The 12,690-nt window shown below is 53.9% G+C and overlaps 1 protein-coding gene across 8 annotated transcripts; it reads left to right on the plus strand.

Moving 5' to 3' along the window:
* The first annotated feature begins 212 nt into the window (after positions 1 to 212).
* On the plus strand, positions 213 to 11,726 carry CCHCR1 (coiled-coil alpha-helical rod protein 1). Of its 8 annotated transcripts, none has more exons than XM_005223645.5 (18): positions 213 to 365; positions 1,323 to 1,455; positions 1,534 to 1,747; positions 3,075 to 3,378; positions 5,698 to 5,861; positions 5,976 to 6,111; positions 6,297 to 6,407; positions 6,597 to 6,746; positions 7,215 to 7,325; positions 7,410 to 7,516; positions 8,818 to 8,930; positions 9,102 to 9,147; positions 9,307 to 9,443; positions 9,577 to 9,765; positions 9,861 to 9,962; positions 10,787 to 10,938; positions 11,047 to 11,218; positions 11,479 to 11,726. In XM_005223645.5, exons 2-18 carry the CDS (start codon positions 1,440 to 1,442, stop codon positions 11,586 to 11,588), a joined length of 2,334 nt encoding a protein of 777 aa, XP_005223702.1. In that variant the 5' UTR covers positions 213 to 365; positions 1,323 to 1,439; the 3' UTR covers positions 11,589 to 11,726.
* The last annotated feature ends 964 nt before the right edge of the window (positions 11,727 to 12,690 follow it).

A 12,690-nucleotide genomic window follows, 5' to 3' on the forward strand; every position in this document is an offset into this window, starting at 1 on the left:
CCCGTCCCCCGAGCCGTTTTTGATTGGCCATTTCGTTTGCCCTCCTTTTCTCCATTGGGCGACGCTCTGGGATCTCCCGCCTTTCGCTTTTTCTGATTAGTTCACAAGTTTTCCCGGGTTCCCGGAGTTGGGAGGAGCCGCCAGGGCGCGGAGATGCCCCTAACGCCTTAATTGGGCCTGGCTTTAGACACTACTGCGCCTGCGTGCGCCTTTTCCCCGCCTCCTTCAGGAGTGGTAACCCTACAGGCTTAAGAGCGTCCCGCCAACCTGCCCGCTTTGCGCAGGCGCGGTTAGGGACCCAAGCGGCGACCGGGAGCTAGGTGTAGGGGGTGTGGCCAAAGGGCTGTGGGGGTCTCTCGCGCTGGGTAAGGGGCATTCGGGAAGAGTCAGTTGGGGGCGGGAAGGGGCTGAGAGGGGGTGGGCGGAGAGGTGTAAGGGCAGGGTAAAGGAACAAATGAGGTGGTCAGAACAGCCTTAGAGCTCAGCGTCCAGCAGGGCGAAGACTCAGGAGGATCTGGGGGAGAGGAGGGAGGGAGTGTAGGCTACTGAGACATGAGAGGGTGAGGGGCCAGCATAATTCCTTCAGGATAAAAGCAAATAGTGATGTAGGGAGGAGTAGGGATCCCAGATTGGGAGGAAAAATAGATGAATTCGAGTGGGAGGGTGGGGAGATCTTAACAAGCCCTCTCTCTGCTCTAGAACTCTGGAGAGGCAGATGGGAGGCAGGAATGGAAGCTGAAGGGACGATAGAGAGAAACTGAGTGGAAAGTTGCTGGCACGGTTTGGATGAGATGTCCGAAACTAGCTGGCTTTTCTGCTAAGGAGTCTAGGCTGCCTGGATTCCCCCAGGGGTTCTGGGGAGGTATCCTGTGCTACATGTGGCCACATTCATCAGGGGCCAGGCCTTGGGCCAGCGCTTTGATAGGGAAGGACCCTGGAGTCATGGCTTGGTGGTGTCTGGATGGGCTTCCCCAAGGCCTTGGTGAGCCATGGAGAGAACTCTGGAGACTGGGCTCACGGCCCCTGCATCGCATACCTCAATTGTCACCTTCCTTCAGGAACTGCAGAGACCATAGAAACTTAAGGAGGAGGGTAAAGGCACTATCCAGAATTCTAAAAGTATGAGTAAAACTTAACAGCCCCTCAGCCTGTCTCAGTAAATTCTCTCCACCTCATGGCTGTTGCCATAGTCTGTCAGGAACTAGACTGAGACAAGCAAGGGATCTTGGGGTACTTCTGCTTCTTTTGGGAAATAGGATAAGAAAAGCTATGAGTTGGATGGACCTGGCTGTTATTTAAGGATTATGACTTTGTTATTGTAGGGGCTCTCTCTTTGGAAGAAGGCCTGAAAATTGAATTGGAGTGTCCTTGTTTCTCCTATTGTTCAGGGGGTCATAGATGGCTGTACACCGACTCTAGAGACTTCAAATAATGTGGAGATGTTTCGACCTTCAGGTTAGTGGGATCTGGCATGGGGACTGGTGATTGTGTCTCCCTGGAGAACTGAGTACCTTTGTCCTTATGATTCTTTAGGTTCCACTGGGCTGATTCCCCCATCCCACTTCCAAGTTCGGCCCCTTCCAACACTGCCGAGAATGGCTCCCACATGGGCCTCAGACACTCCCCTGGTCCAGCGCCCAACCCATCAAGATGTCTTAGAGAGGCGGCCAGACAACCAGAGACCTCAAGTGACCATGTGGGAACAGGAAGTTTCTGGCAAGGGGCAGGAACCAGAGTGGAGAGGCAGGTACGATCTAATGTAACTGTTCTCTTGGACTTGCTTGCCAGTGAACCTTCTTCACTGTAATAGAGTCCTTACCCTATTTCAACCCTTAGTTCCACAATTTGTTCATTTTTTCCAGAAGCAATTGTTGGTGTCTACAATGCATAAATAATAGCAGTGTGCTAGATGCTAGGGACAAAGATAACAAAAATAAATAAGAGATCCTGATATCAAAGAATTTTAAATCCTAAGGGAAGAAATTGGTTGACCCATAGCTGATTGTACTAAGTGTAGTATAAGGCAGGCTGAAGAAGTGTGGGCTGGGACACAGACTGGGTGCTGTAGTAGTATGAGTTCATCTGGTGGAGCTGGCCATGCTCTCTGTCAGTGTGTTGTCTATGAAAATTCTTGATGTTTCGTGTGAATCTTTTCCCACATGTACTGGACCATCCTTCTGCCATTTTGTTCTTGAGTAGGATTGCAGTTGGGTCTCCCTGGGACCCTGTCAAAGGGAAAGAAGCAGGATGATGAAAGAGGAGTGTGAGAGCATCAGGGGATGGAGACTCTCTGTGGCTTGTTTGGCTACCCCCTAGGGGTCCTTTGTCCAGTCACTTAATTTCTATAGGCTACAGATCCTGTAAAAAAGTACTGGGGAGTCCAGTGGTTAGGATCCCAAGCTTTCACTGAGAAGGACATGGGTTCAGTCCCTGCTTTGGGAACTAAGATCCCACAAGCTGCACAGCACAGCGGAAAAAATAATTTTTTTAAAGTGCTTTGGTTCTGGGCCTAAGTGAGGGAACTGTGTCAAGAATCATCTTATAAGCTGGTTTCAGCTCTCTAGAGGTTGGGACTTTGTGATTTATTGAGGTGCTGCCCTCTCAGACTTCTCATGCAGGATATCTAACAGTTAAATAATCTTAACTGGCGCCTGGCTTTGCCATACTGACACTGGAAGCCATCACCTCTCTTTGTACCTCCATCAAACTTTTCCCTGCCCTTAAGTCAGAATTCAGCAGTCTCAGTGTCCTTCAGACTTCTCTAATTCAGAATGCATAGCCTAATGATGTGCACGTGTGATGGTTAACACGTCTGTCTGTATATTGCCTTCGAGAGAGGTTATGGTCCATGAACTCAGCTAGCTTTTCAAGTCCTGTGGACCCAGATATGCTTAGTAGGGCTGCCTTGAATGATGATGGTGATGGCATGCAGAGATCCCCATGGCCCAGCTTCATTCCTTGCCATCTCTGCGCATAGGAGCAGAGGGATCCTCTCTTCTCCTGTCTCCATTTATGCCTTGGCCACTCTCACCACCAGACTAACCTGTCTCACCTATGCTAACCTGTCTCTGAAGGTGCACGGAACTGGCAGGGTCACAGGCCCTGAGCCAGCAGGCTGAGCTGATCTCTCGGCAGCTGCGAGAGCTGCGGCGGCTGGAGGAAGAGGTCCGGGTGCTACGGGAGACCTCACTGCAGCAGAAGCTGAGGCTGGAGGCTCAGGCCGTGGAGCTGGAGGCACTGGCACGGGCGGAGAAGGCTGGTCGCGCTGAGGCCGAGGGCCTGCGTGCCGCCCTGGCTGGGGCCGAGGTTGTCCGGAAGAACCTGGAAGAAGGGAGCCAGCGGGAGCTGGAGGAGGTTCAGAGGCTGCACCAAGAACAGGTGAATTTGGATGTGGGGAAGGCTCGGCTGCCCAGTGGAGCTGGGTGGGAGCTCCCCAGCAAAGAGCAGGCTTTGCCGAAAACAGTGATGAGGTGTTTGGTGAAGGTAAAAAAATACAGGTGACCTGGAAAGAGAGAGAACTTGGGTGTGTTGGTCTTATTCAGATTGCCCTTTTCTCCTCAGACTCAGGTGACCTCCCATCACCTGAAACCCTGCTTCCTCTTCCAGGGGGAAGTAGTTTGTCTCCCTACTTTACTCCAGGTACCCAGTTCCTCTGGGAGCATTGGGAAGGGGAGTGAGGGGTGTGAGAGGGGTCCTGAGGTGGACTGGGAAGGGGAGATTATTCAGTCAGCAGGCATACATCCGTGCTCCCTCTTTGCCATTCCTGAGACAAGAGCTGGGACACTGGGGTAAGCAAATCAGTCAACTCCCTGTCCTCGTGGGTGGAGCTGACAACCCAGTGGAAGACACACACATTCAGTGCCTTATTTAACTATAATTAATTAACTGTGATTGGGAGAAGTACTATGAAGGAGGACAAAGGAGCCCCACTGGTCTAGAGGCTGGGGAAGGCCACCCAACCAGTCGATGTGTTCGGAAACGGAACTGTAAAGATACTGAAAGAAAATGAGGGTGAATTCCTTTGTGATTTGGGAATGGGAAAGACTTTCTATCTATGAATCAATCCAGAGCCATTAAAGGAAAGATTGATATATATTGACTTTATAATACCAAACTTAGGAATGACAAAGTAGAATCAGAGGGTAAATCACGGGCTTCCCTGGTGGCTCAGCTGGTAAAGAATCCGCCTGGAATGCGAGAGACCTGGGCTTGATCCCTGGGTTGGGAAGATCCCCTGGAGAAGGAAATGGCAACCCACTCCAGTGTTCTTGCCTGGGAAATCCCATGGACAGAGGAGCCTGACACTACAGTCCGTGGGGTCACAAAGCGTCAGACACGACTTAGCAACTAAACAACAACAAAAGGGTGAATGATAAGCTGGGGGAGAATATTTCCAGTTCATACCACAATAAAAAGTTAATATCCCTACTATGTAATGTGTGCCTAGAAACCGATAAAGGAAAGACAGCTATCCAGTCGAAAAATGGACAAAAGAGGTCATTCAAAGAAAACTCTTTTCAGTTCATGAAAGATGCTTAATGATAAGCAGTCGACATTTGTGTTAAATCAAAGTTGGCTGGTGGGTAGGCCTGGGGGGAGGCGATGGGGCTGGTGCATGTAGATGTGCATGGGAGGGGGCCAGAGAGGCTTGAGCACAAGCGACAAGACGGGCCCTGGGGCTGTGCTGGAGGGTGAGGGCTTGGGCCTGTTCAACTTTATAGTTTACCTTAAGAGCAGTGGGCAACCACTGAAAGGTTTCAACAAGGAAATGACATGATCAGATTTGTATTTTGTATGTAGAAGTTTTGTGATTCATGTCCAAAAAGCTCACAGTGACTGTGGTACGGAGATAGGGCTAGAGGCAGGCAGGCCGGAAGTGAGGGCAGCCACTTCCACTCCTTCACCCGCCACAGCATGACTCCTTCAGCGTATCTGATACCTTTACCACTGCTGGAGGTGCTGTGAGAAAGAGACAAGCTCCCTGCCTTCCTGGGGCTTCCTTCCGGATGGCAGGAAGTAGATAGTAAGCAGGTGCAGAAGCAGGATCATTTTGTAATGAGAAGTGCAGGAAGGGCATGAACAGATGACAGGACTGGGTGGTGGTGGGTGGGGAGTAGCGGCCCCGGGAGGCGATGTCATGGAGATCTGAGGATCTAGGGGAAGCAGGCCTCTGGGTAGACTCTGAGGTGGGAAGGAGCAGACTTTTGGGGCGGGGGGCGGATGATGAGAGAGCACTGTGGCTGCAGCAGAGTGGGCAGTGGAGAGACAGAATGTGAGCTCAGAGGCCAAGAGCTGGCAGAGGCCGAGGCCTGACACAGGCTTCACAGACCCAGGGAAGATGCTGGTCTGAACGCTGTGGGAAGCCACTGGAGGATTCTAAGACCGGTCAGGAGATCGTTGCCATTGTCCAGGCCAGAGATGAGGTGGTTTACCTCAGGCTGGTGGTCCTGGTTATGGAGAGAAGTGACAGTGTTCTGGGGGGAGGCCTGACAGGAACTGCTGACGGACTGGAGGGTGATGGGAAGTGAAGCGCCAAGGATGGTCTCTGTTTTGCCATGTGCAGTTAGATGATTTCTCGGGTGATTGTCCAGGGTCACAGAAAGTGGGAGTAAAGGCCAATGATGAAGCAGGGGGTGGGTTTGGAAAGCCCAGGTGTGGGCCAGCTGGCCCCTGCTGAGTCTTCTCTTCTCTCTGCAGCTCTCCTCCTTGACCCAGGCTCACCAGGAGGCCCTTTCCAGTTTGACCAGCAAAGCTGGGGGCCTGGAGAAGTCTCTGAATAATCTGGAAACCCGGAGGTCAGGGGAAACCAAGGAGCTGGCTGCGGCCCAGAGGGAGGCTGAGCTGCTGCGGAAACAACTGAGGTGAGTTCTGGGGGGTGGGCGACCCCAGGAGGACCTGGCAAGTGGTGGGTTGGTGGGGAAATGGGTCTCCAGGGTGGCCCCCTGATGGCTACTCTGCTCCCACCCCAACCCTAGCAAGACCCAAGAGGACTTGGAGGCTCAGGTGACCTTGGTTGAGAACCTGAGGAGGTATGTTGGGGAGCAGGTCCCTCCGGAGGTCCGCAGCCAGGCATGGGAATCAGAGCGACAGGAGCTTCTAGAAACCGTCCAGGTGAGAGAGTGCCCGGCCTGGGATGGAACATGGGGGCTCAAGTCCTGGGCAAGGGGCCCTGGAGAAGAACACAGTCCCCAGGAGAAAAGGCAGTGCCATCGAGGGGTGCGCAGGTTGGGTGCCACCCGAGGGCCACTGGCAGACCTGATGGAGGCGGCTGCCCTCTGTCCCCACCCCTCCCGCAGCACCTGCAGGAGGACCGGGACAGCTTGCACACCACTACCGAGCTGCTGCAGGTGCGCGTGCAGAGCCTCACACACATCCTCTGCATGCAGGAGGAGGAGCTGGCCCGGAAGGTAGGCCCCTGGCCCAGGCCCCTCGGCCCCTGTGCACAGGAGGGGTTGGTGTGCCACTCCCAGAACCTGCTGACATCTTTCTTCCCCTGAACACCTCTCCTTGCTGTGGCTCCTGATGCCAGGGCAAGATAGGAGAAACCTTCCTCTGCTCCCCCAGGATCCCCCATTCTCCCTGCTTCCTCCCTGCAGGTTCAGCCTTCAGACTGCCTGGAGCCTGAGTTCACCAAGAAGTGCCAGTCCCTGTTGAAGCGCTGGCGGGAGAAGGTGTTTGCCCTCATGGTGCAGCTGAAGGCCCAGGAGCTGGAGCACAGAGAATGCGTGGAGCGACTGAAGGGACAGGTTGCCTGGAGCCCACTTCCTCCAGTGCTCTCCCCCAGCTCCCTGCTCCTTGCGGAAGGGATGGCGTTTATTCACCAGATATTTGGGTGGCTCCCCTGTGCTGGCTGCACAGCCCTGAGCAAAGGTCCACAAAGACCTGCTCTCGTGAGGCTTACACTTTGTGAGGTGGGCTGACCTTAGGTAGGACGGCCACTTCCAGGAGGTAACAATGTTCAAGGACCGGTGGGTGGCATGGGCCAAGGCTATGGGTCCTTACGGGCAGGTCACAGGGCAGTTCCTCAAGATGTGGGCACATGGAACATGCTTCTGGAAGGAAACCCGGACTCAGACTCCATTCTCAAGAACTGGGCTTCTTGTCTGTCAGTGTGGCCTTTCAGAGATCTCTGCACCTGCCCCTGCCTTCCCAATGCTTCCCCCACCCCCACCTTACAGCTTTCTGCTCTGGACCTGCCTCCTCTCCTTTCCCAGGTGGCAGAGCTCCAGGAAAGAGTGGAAACCCAGTGCCAGGAGCAGGTCATCCTGCAGCGCTCCCTGCAGGACAAAGCTGCCGAGGTGGAGGTGGAGCGGATGGGCGCCAAGGTCAGCTTCTGAGACAGGCAGAAGCTGAGGGATGGTAGGGAGACCCCAGGCAGGGGATCCCTTTCTTTACCTCACCCTTCCTAGGCCCTGCAGATGGAGCTGAACCGCACTCAGGAGGCCCGGCGCCGGAGGAAGCAACAGGCAGCCCCAGCGGAGGAGCAGCTGAGGCTTGTGGCCAGTGCTGTCAGCAGGTATCTGGGGTGGAGAGTGGGTGGAATAGCATTCCTGCTTCCCCAGCTTCCTGGGCATCTTGAGGTTTAAGAGCCTCGGGCAAGCGGGGCTGCAAGGCTGGTCGTCTGGAGGAAGCAGGGCTGGAAGTATCTAGCCCTGTAAAGTCTGTTTGTTTTTTATGGGGCACCACCCCCCCTGCCCCGCCACCTTGCCACATTCTCACCAGGGTCACTTGTTAGGACTCCTGCCCACTGCATGTTTGGCTGAGATGAGGTTAACTTCCTCCTGCAGTTAATAACAGCTTGAGCTAAACAGAGCACCTAGTAGGAGATGTAAGAGATGTGGGTTTGATCCCTGGATCGTGAAGATCCCCTGGAGGAGGGCATGGCAACCCACTCCAGTATTCTTGCCTGGAGAATTCCTTGGACAGAGGAGCCCGATGGGCTACAGTGCATGGGGTTGCAAAGAGTCAGACATGACTGAAGTGACTTAGCACAGCACAGGAGGATCTCCACTTTCAGAACTGTTCAAAGATGGGGAGTATAGACACTTGATCTTTCTTTCTTTCTTTAAAATTTTGCAGGCATGCCCTGTTGAGTTGGGAAAAAATTTAACCAATTTTTTTCTTTTAAAGTTGAAGACCCACAGGCGTACCTTGTTTTATTGTACTTTGCTTTATCATTGACAGATATTGCATTTTTTACAAGCTGAAGGTTTGTGGCACCTCTGCGTCAAGCAAGTCTATTGGGACTATTTTTCCCCAGCAGCGTTCTTTTCAAATTAATGCTGTCTTTAAATGTTTAGTTGTTTTTTAAGACATAGTGCTATTGCACACTTAGTGGACTGCAGTATGGCATAAACATAACTTTTATAAGCACTGGGAAACCAGAAAATCTATTCGACTTTTGCTTTGCGGTACTGCTTTGCCGTATTTGCTTTGTTGCAGTGGTCTGGAACTAAACCCACAGTATATCCGAGGTCTGCCTCTACTTGCTTACTAGATATTCCATCTGTTAATAAAGCGTATGCCAGTTTCCTTTTTAATCAGTTGCAAGCCTGTCTCTCATACCAACTTCCTAGGTGTTTCCTTCACAGCTTTTGTTGTAGAACCTTTAGAAACTAGACTGCTGAGAAGCACAGGTTTCTTTGCACAGGTAACAACCCTTCCTCGGCTTTGGATGTCGGCTTCAGCTTCTCTTTCCCTTGGGCTGATCCCCCTTCCCTACTTTCTCCATGTACATAGCAGCACAAGATAGAGGGGGTCGAGTCCTTTTGGAAATGAGGTGGGGTTGAGGATTTGGTGACCTCGTGTCCTCTCCAGCTTTCAGACCTGGCTCCAGGGCACCGTGGCCGAGGTGGAGCGTGCCGCAGCCCGGCTGCCCAGCCTCAGCAGCCGAGTCAGCTATGCCGTCCGCAAGGTCCACACTATTCGGGGTGGGTAGGGCGACTGCCAGCCGCGCCCTGCCCCTGCCCCTGCCCCACCAGCTCTCTCATCCTACACCTACCCTCCTGCCTCCTCCTCCCCGGTCTGAGCATCTCCTTACGCCCCTGTTTCCCCTCCTCTTTGCAAACGCACGTCTCACGCTCTCTGCCTTTTCTCCCCAGGCCTGATGGCTCGAAAAGTGGCCCTTGCTCAGCTGCGCCAGGAGAGGTGAAGTCCGGGCCACTTTAGATTTACTGGGGGGCAGGAGTGGGGCTTTAGGGTGTTAGTTGCTGGGACCTGAAAAACACGAGGATGGAGGAAGGATAAGGGCTTAGGGGTCAGGCAGCTGGGTGATTTCCCCCATCTCTGTTTCCCTTCCTGTCTCAGCTGCCCGCCACCCCCACCGACCACAGACATGAGCCTTGAGCTGGAGCAGCTGCGGGAGGAGCGGAACCGTCTGGACGCAGAACTGCAGCTGAGCGCCCACATCATCCAGCAGGAGGTGGGCCGGGCCCGGGAGCAAGGTACGCCTGGTGCTTCCAAGTCAGCGAGCACAAGCCGGGGGCCAGAGTCATGGGGCCTTGGGGAGAAAGAGGAGGAGGGAAGAGCTGGGGTCTAGGGCAGGGAGGAACTTGAGTGGGCACCTCCTCTTCCCAGGGGAGGCAGAGCGGCAGAAGCTGAGTGAGGTGGCCCAGCAGCTGGAGCAGGAGCTGCAGCGCACGCAGGAGTCCCTGGCCAGTCTGGGGCTACAGTTGGAGGCAGCTCGCCAGGGCCAGCAGGAGAGCACGGCAGAGGCTGCCAGCCTCCGGAAGGAGCTGACCCAGCAGCAGGAGATCTATGGGCAAGGTGTGCAGGAGCGGACAGGGGCAGTCCTGGGGTCGGGAGCGGTGGGAACCATGACCCCAGGCTCCCCTGATGCGCTGTGTGCACCTCCACCCCAGCGCTGCAGGAGAAGGTGGCCGAAGTGGAAGGTCGGCTGCGGGAACAGCTCTCAGAATCAGAGAGGAGACTGAACGAGGCTCGTAGGGAACACACCAAGGCTGGTGAGAGTGGCTGGGAGGCACGTGGGCTTCCAAGAAGGAGGAGGTATTAAGGCATGAGATTATTGTCAAAACTATTTTGAAAGCTTTTTCTCTTTGAAGTATGCAAGTCATGAAGTTATCAAGGAAGATGAATTCTCAAGTGGTAAACACACCTGTATAGCCAGTGCCCAGATCCAACAATAGCACTTGACCAGCCCCAGATCCCCCCAGCTCGTCCCAGTCACCCCCCAGTCACAGAGGCAACGTGACCTACCAACGATTACCCCCAATTCTTATTGGGAAGAATTTCAAACACTTAGCCAAGTTAAAAGAATCATGTGATGGATACTCATCTACCTTCTCCCGTTAGAGCAGCAGTTTATAACCTTTGATCACATTTCCTGTCTATCTGCATATTTACACATATTGATACATATACATTTTGGGGGGCAGTTATTGAGAGTAAGCTGCAAACAACCTGACTATTCAGCTGCATATCCCACAAGGAGAATATTTTCCTATGTAACCTCAATACCATGGTCACACTTTAAGAAAATGAACACAAAATCTGATATCCAGTCCCTATTCAGATTTTCCCTCCTGTCCTCCAGGAAGCTTCAGGGATGGGGGAGGTACTTTGGGTTCATAGATTCACAAGATTCTAGAGCATCAGCCACCCCTCCATCTGTACAGAAGAGACTGAATGCCACAAAGCGTCCATGGCTCCCTGAGTCACAGAGCTGGGGACCCCGTGTGCCGCCCATCCTTCTAGGCTTGTGTTCTCAGTGCCTCGCAGCCTCTAGGCTGCCAACACCCATCCCCTCTGTGGCCTGGCTTTCCTGCAGTGGTCTCCCTACGCCAGATCCAGCGCAAAGCCACCCGGGAAAAGGAACGGAACCAGGAGCTCCGGCGCCTGCAGGATGAGGCCCGGAAGGAGGAGGGGCAACGGCTGACCCAGCGCCTGAAGGAGCTGGAGAGGGACAAGAACCTCATGCTGGTAGGAGGCGGAGAGACTGGGCCCTTGTGGGCTGGTTGGGGAGCAGAGCTGTGGAGAGGGGAGGGGGCCCTGCCTGGGCTCGGTGGCATTTAACCCTCTCCTTCCCAGGCCACCTTGCAGCAGGAGGGTCTCCTCTCCCGTTACAAGCAGCAGCGACTGTTGGCAGTTCTTCCTTCCCCGTCGGATAAGGGCGTACCTGCAGAGCCCAGCCCGAAGCCCTCAGAGTCGTCAGCACCCACACCCCCAGCAGCGGCCCTCTGCACCAAGGAGTCCATCAAAGGTAAGGGATGGAGGGCAGGGGGACCCTGGGAACCTTTCCCCCAGGCCCTCTGCAGGGCTTGAGCCTTGTTCTCTGTGACCCTGGAGGCCCACAGCCTGCCTTGGGCCAAGAGCTCTCTCCCTTATAACCCTCACACATCCGGTAGGCCCACAGCCTGCCTTGGGCCAAGAGCTCTCTCCCTTATAACCCTCACACATCCGGTAGCTGCGCTGTTCCTCGGCACTGTGACTGACACCCTTGTCCACCTCCCGTCCCTCCAGGATCCCTTTCTGTCTTGCTCGATGATCTGCAGGGCCTGAGTGAGGCCATTTCCAAAGAGGAAGCCATTTGTGAAGGGGACAGCCAGACCTCCTCTTCAGTCTGCCTCTGACCAGCTGTGAGGACCAGGAGGATGAGGATGGAAGGGGAATGGGTCGGGAAGGGGACTTCCTCCAGCCGCCCTCAGGGACACCAGCCGCCAAGATGTCATGAATTCTCCCGTGGCTCAATAAAGATGACAACAGTCAGAGTCATGGTTTGGTCACTTCTTTCTGGGAATATAAGGAAGTTTTCTCCCCGTAGCCTCTCTTGTCCGGGAAGTGTGAGAACCAGTCCCTCATACAGCTCTTCCTCTAGATGGTTCCTTTTTCAAAACCCCTTTCCTAGGCTGCCCAGGAGGTTTTTGGAGAAGCTCCAGGTTTTGTTTTATTCTTAACTTTTATTTTAAAACTACCTCTGGAAAATGGTCAGGGCAAGGGCACGAGGCAGATAGAACATTCACGTGCTCAGCAGGACTCACAGAGCCAGGCAGCGTCCTGCCTTGGGGGGCCACTGGTGGGTTTGATTAACGGGTAGGTCCCTGCTCCAGAGACACTTACCTTCTGGTGGGAGAGACAGACGATGGGCGGGTACCTACATGAACAAACGAATGTTTCAAACAAGTGCTGTGAAGAGGAAAAAATGACAGTGGCATGATAGAAACTAGCTGTGTGGGGAGGGGTGACTTTAGATGAGGGACAGGCAGGGCTTCTCTCCGGAGGGATGTGCTGCTGAGGCCGGAGTGCGGTAAGGAGCGGGCTGTGCAGCCACCTGGGAGAAGCACCAGGATGGACAGGTCCTGAGGCTGCGGGGAGCCAAGGGAGGGTGCTGCAGGGAGAGGCCAGGCCTGGTGGAGCTTGGGTTTTACTCTAAGTCAATAAAAAGCCCTTGGAGGGACGTTCCTGGTGGTCCAGTGGCTAAGACTCTGCGCTCCCAAAGCAGGGGGCCCGGGTTCGATCCCTGGTCAGGGAGCTAGATTTCTACATGCCACAACTAAAGATCCTGTATGCCACAACTCAGACCTGGTCCAGCCAAATTAAAGTAAATAAATAAATAGACAGCCCTTGGAGTACTTTTTAAACTGAGAACAGCCACACAATTTGACTTACATATTTAAGAGACCCATCAACTGGCTGTGGAGGATGGGTTTGGGGGCATGGGATGAGGAAAGAGAG

Source organism: Bos taurus, chromosome 23, assembly GCF_002263795.3.
Source record: "Bos taurus isolate L1 Dominette 01449 registration number 42190680 breed Hereford chromosome 23, ARS-UCD2.0, whole genome shotgun sequence".
In the NCBI taxonomy this organism is placed as follows: Eukaryota; Metazoa; Chordata; class Mammalia; order Artiodactyla; family Bovidae; genus Bos; species Bos taurus.

Coding starts and splice junctions, on each gene's coding strand:
- CCHCR1 (XM_059880317.1), top strand. CDS start 787: ATGAGATGTCCGAAACTAGCTGGCTTTTCTGCTAAGGAGTCTAGGCTG. Junction 1,120..1,388: donor CACTATCCAGAATTCTAAAA/GTATGAGTAAAA, acceptor CCTATTGTTCAG/GGGGTCATAGATGGCTGTAC. Junction 11,219..11,478: donor CACCAAGGAGTCCATCAAAG/GTAAGGGATGGA, acceptor CCGTCCCTCCAG/GATCCCTTTCTGTCTTGCTC.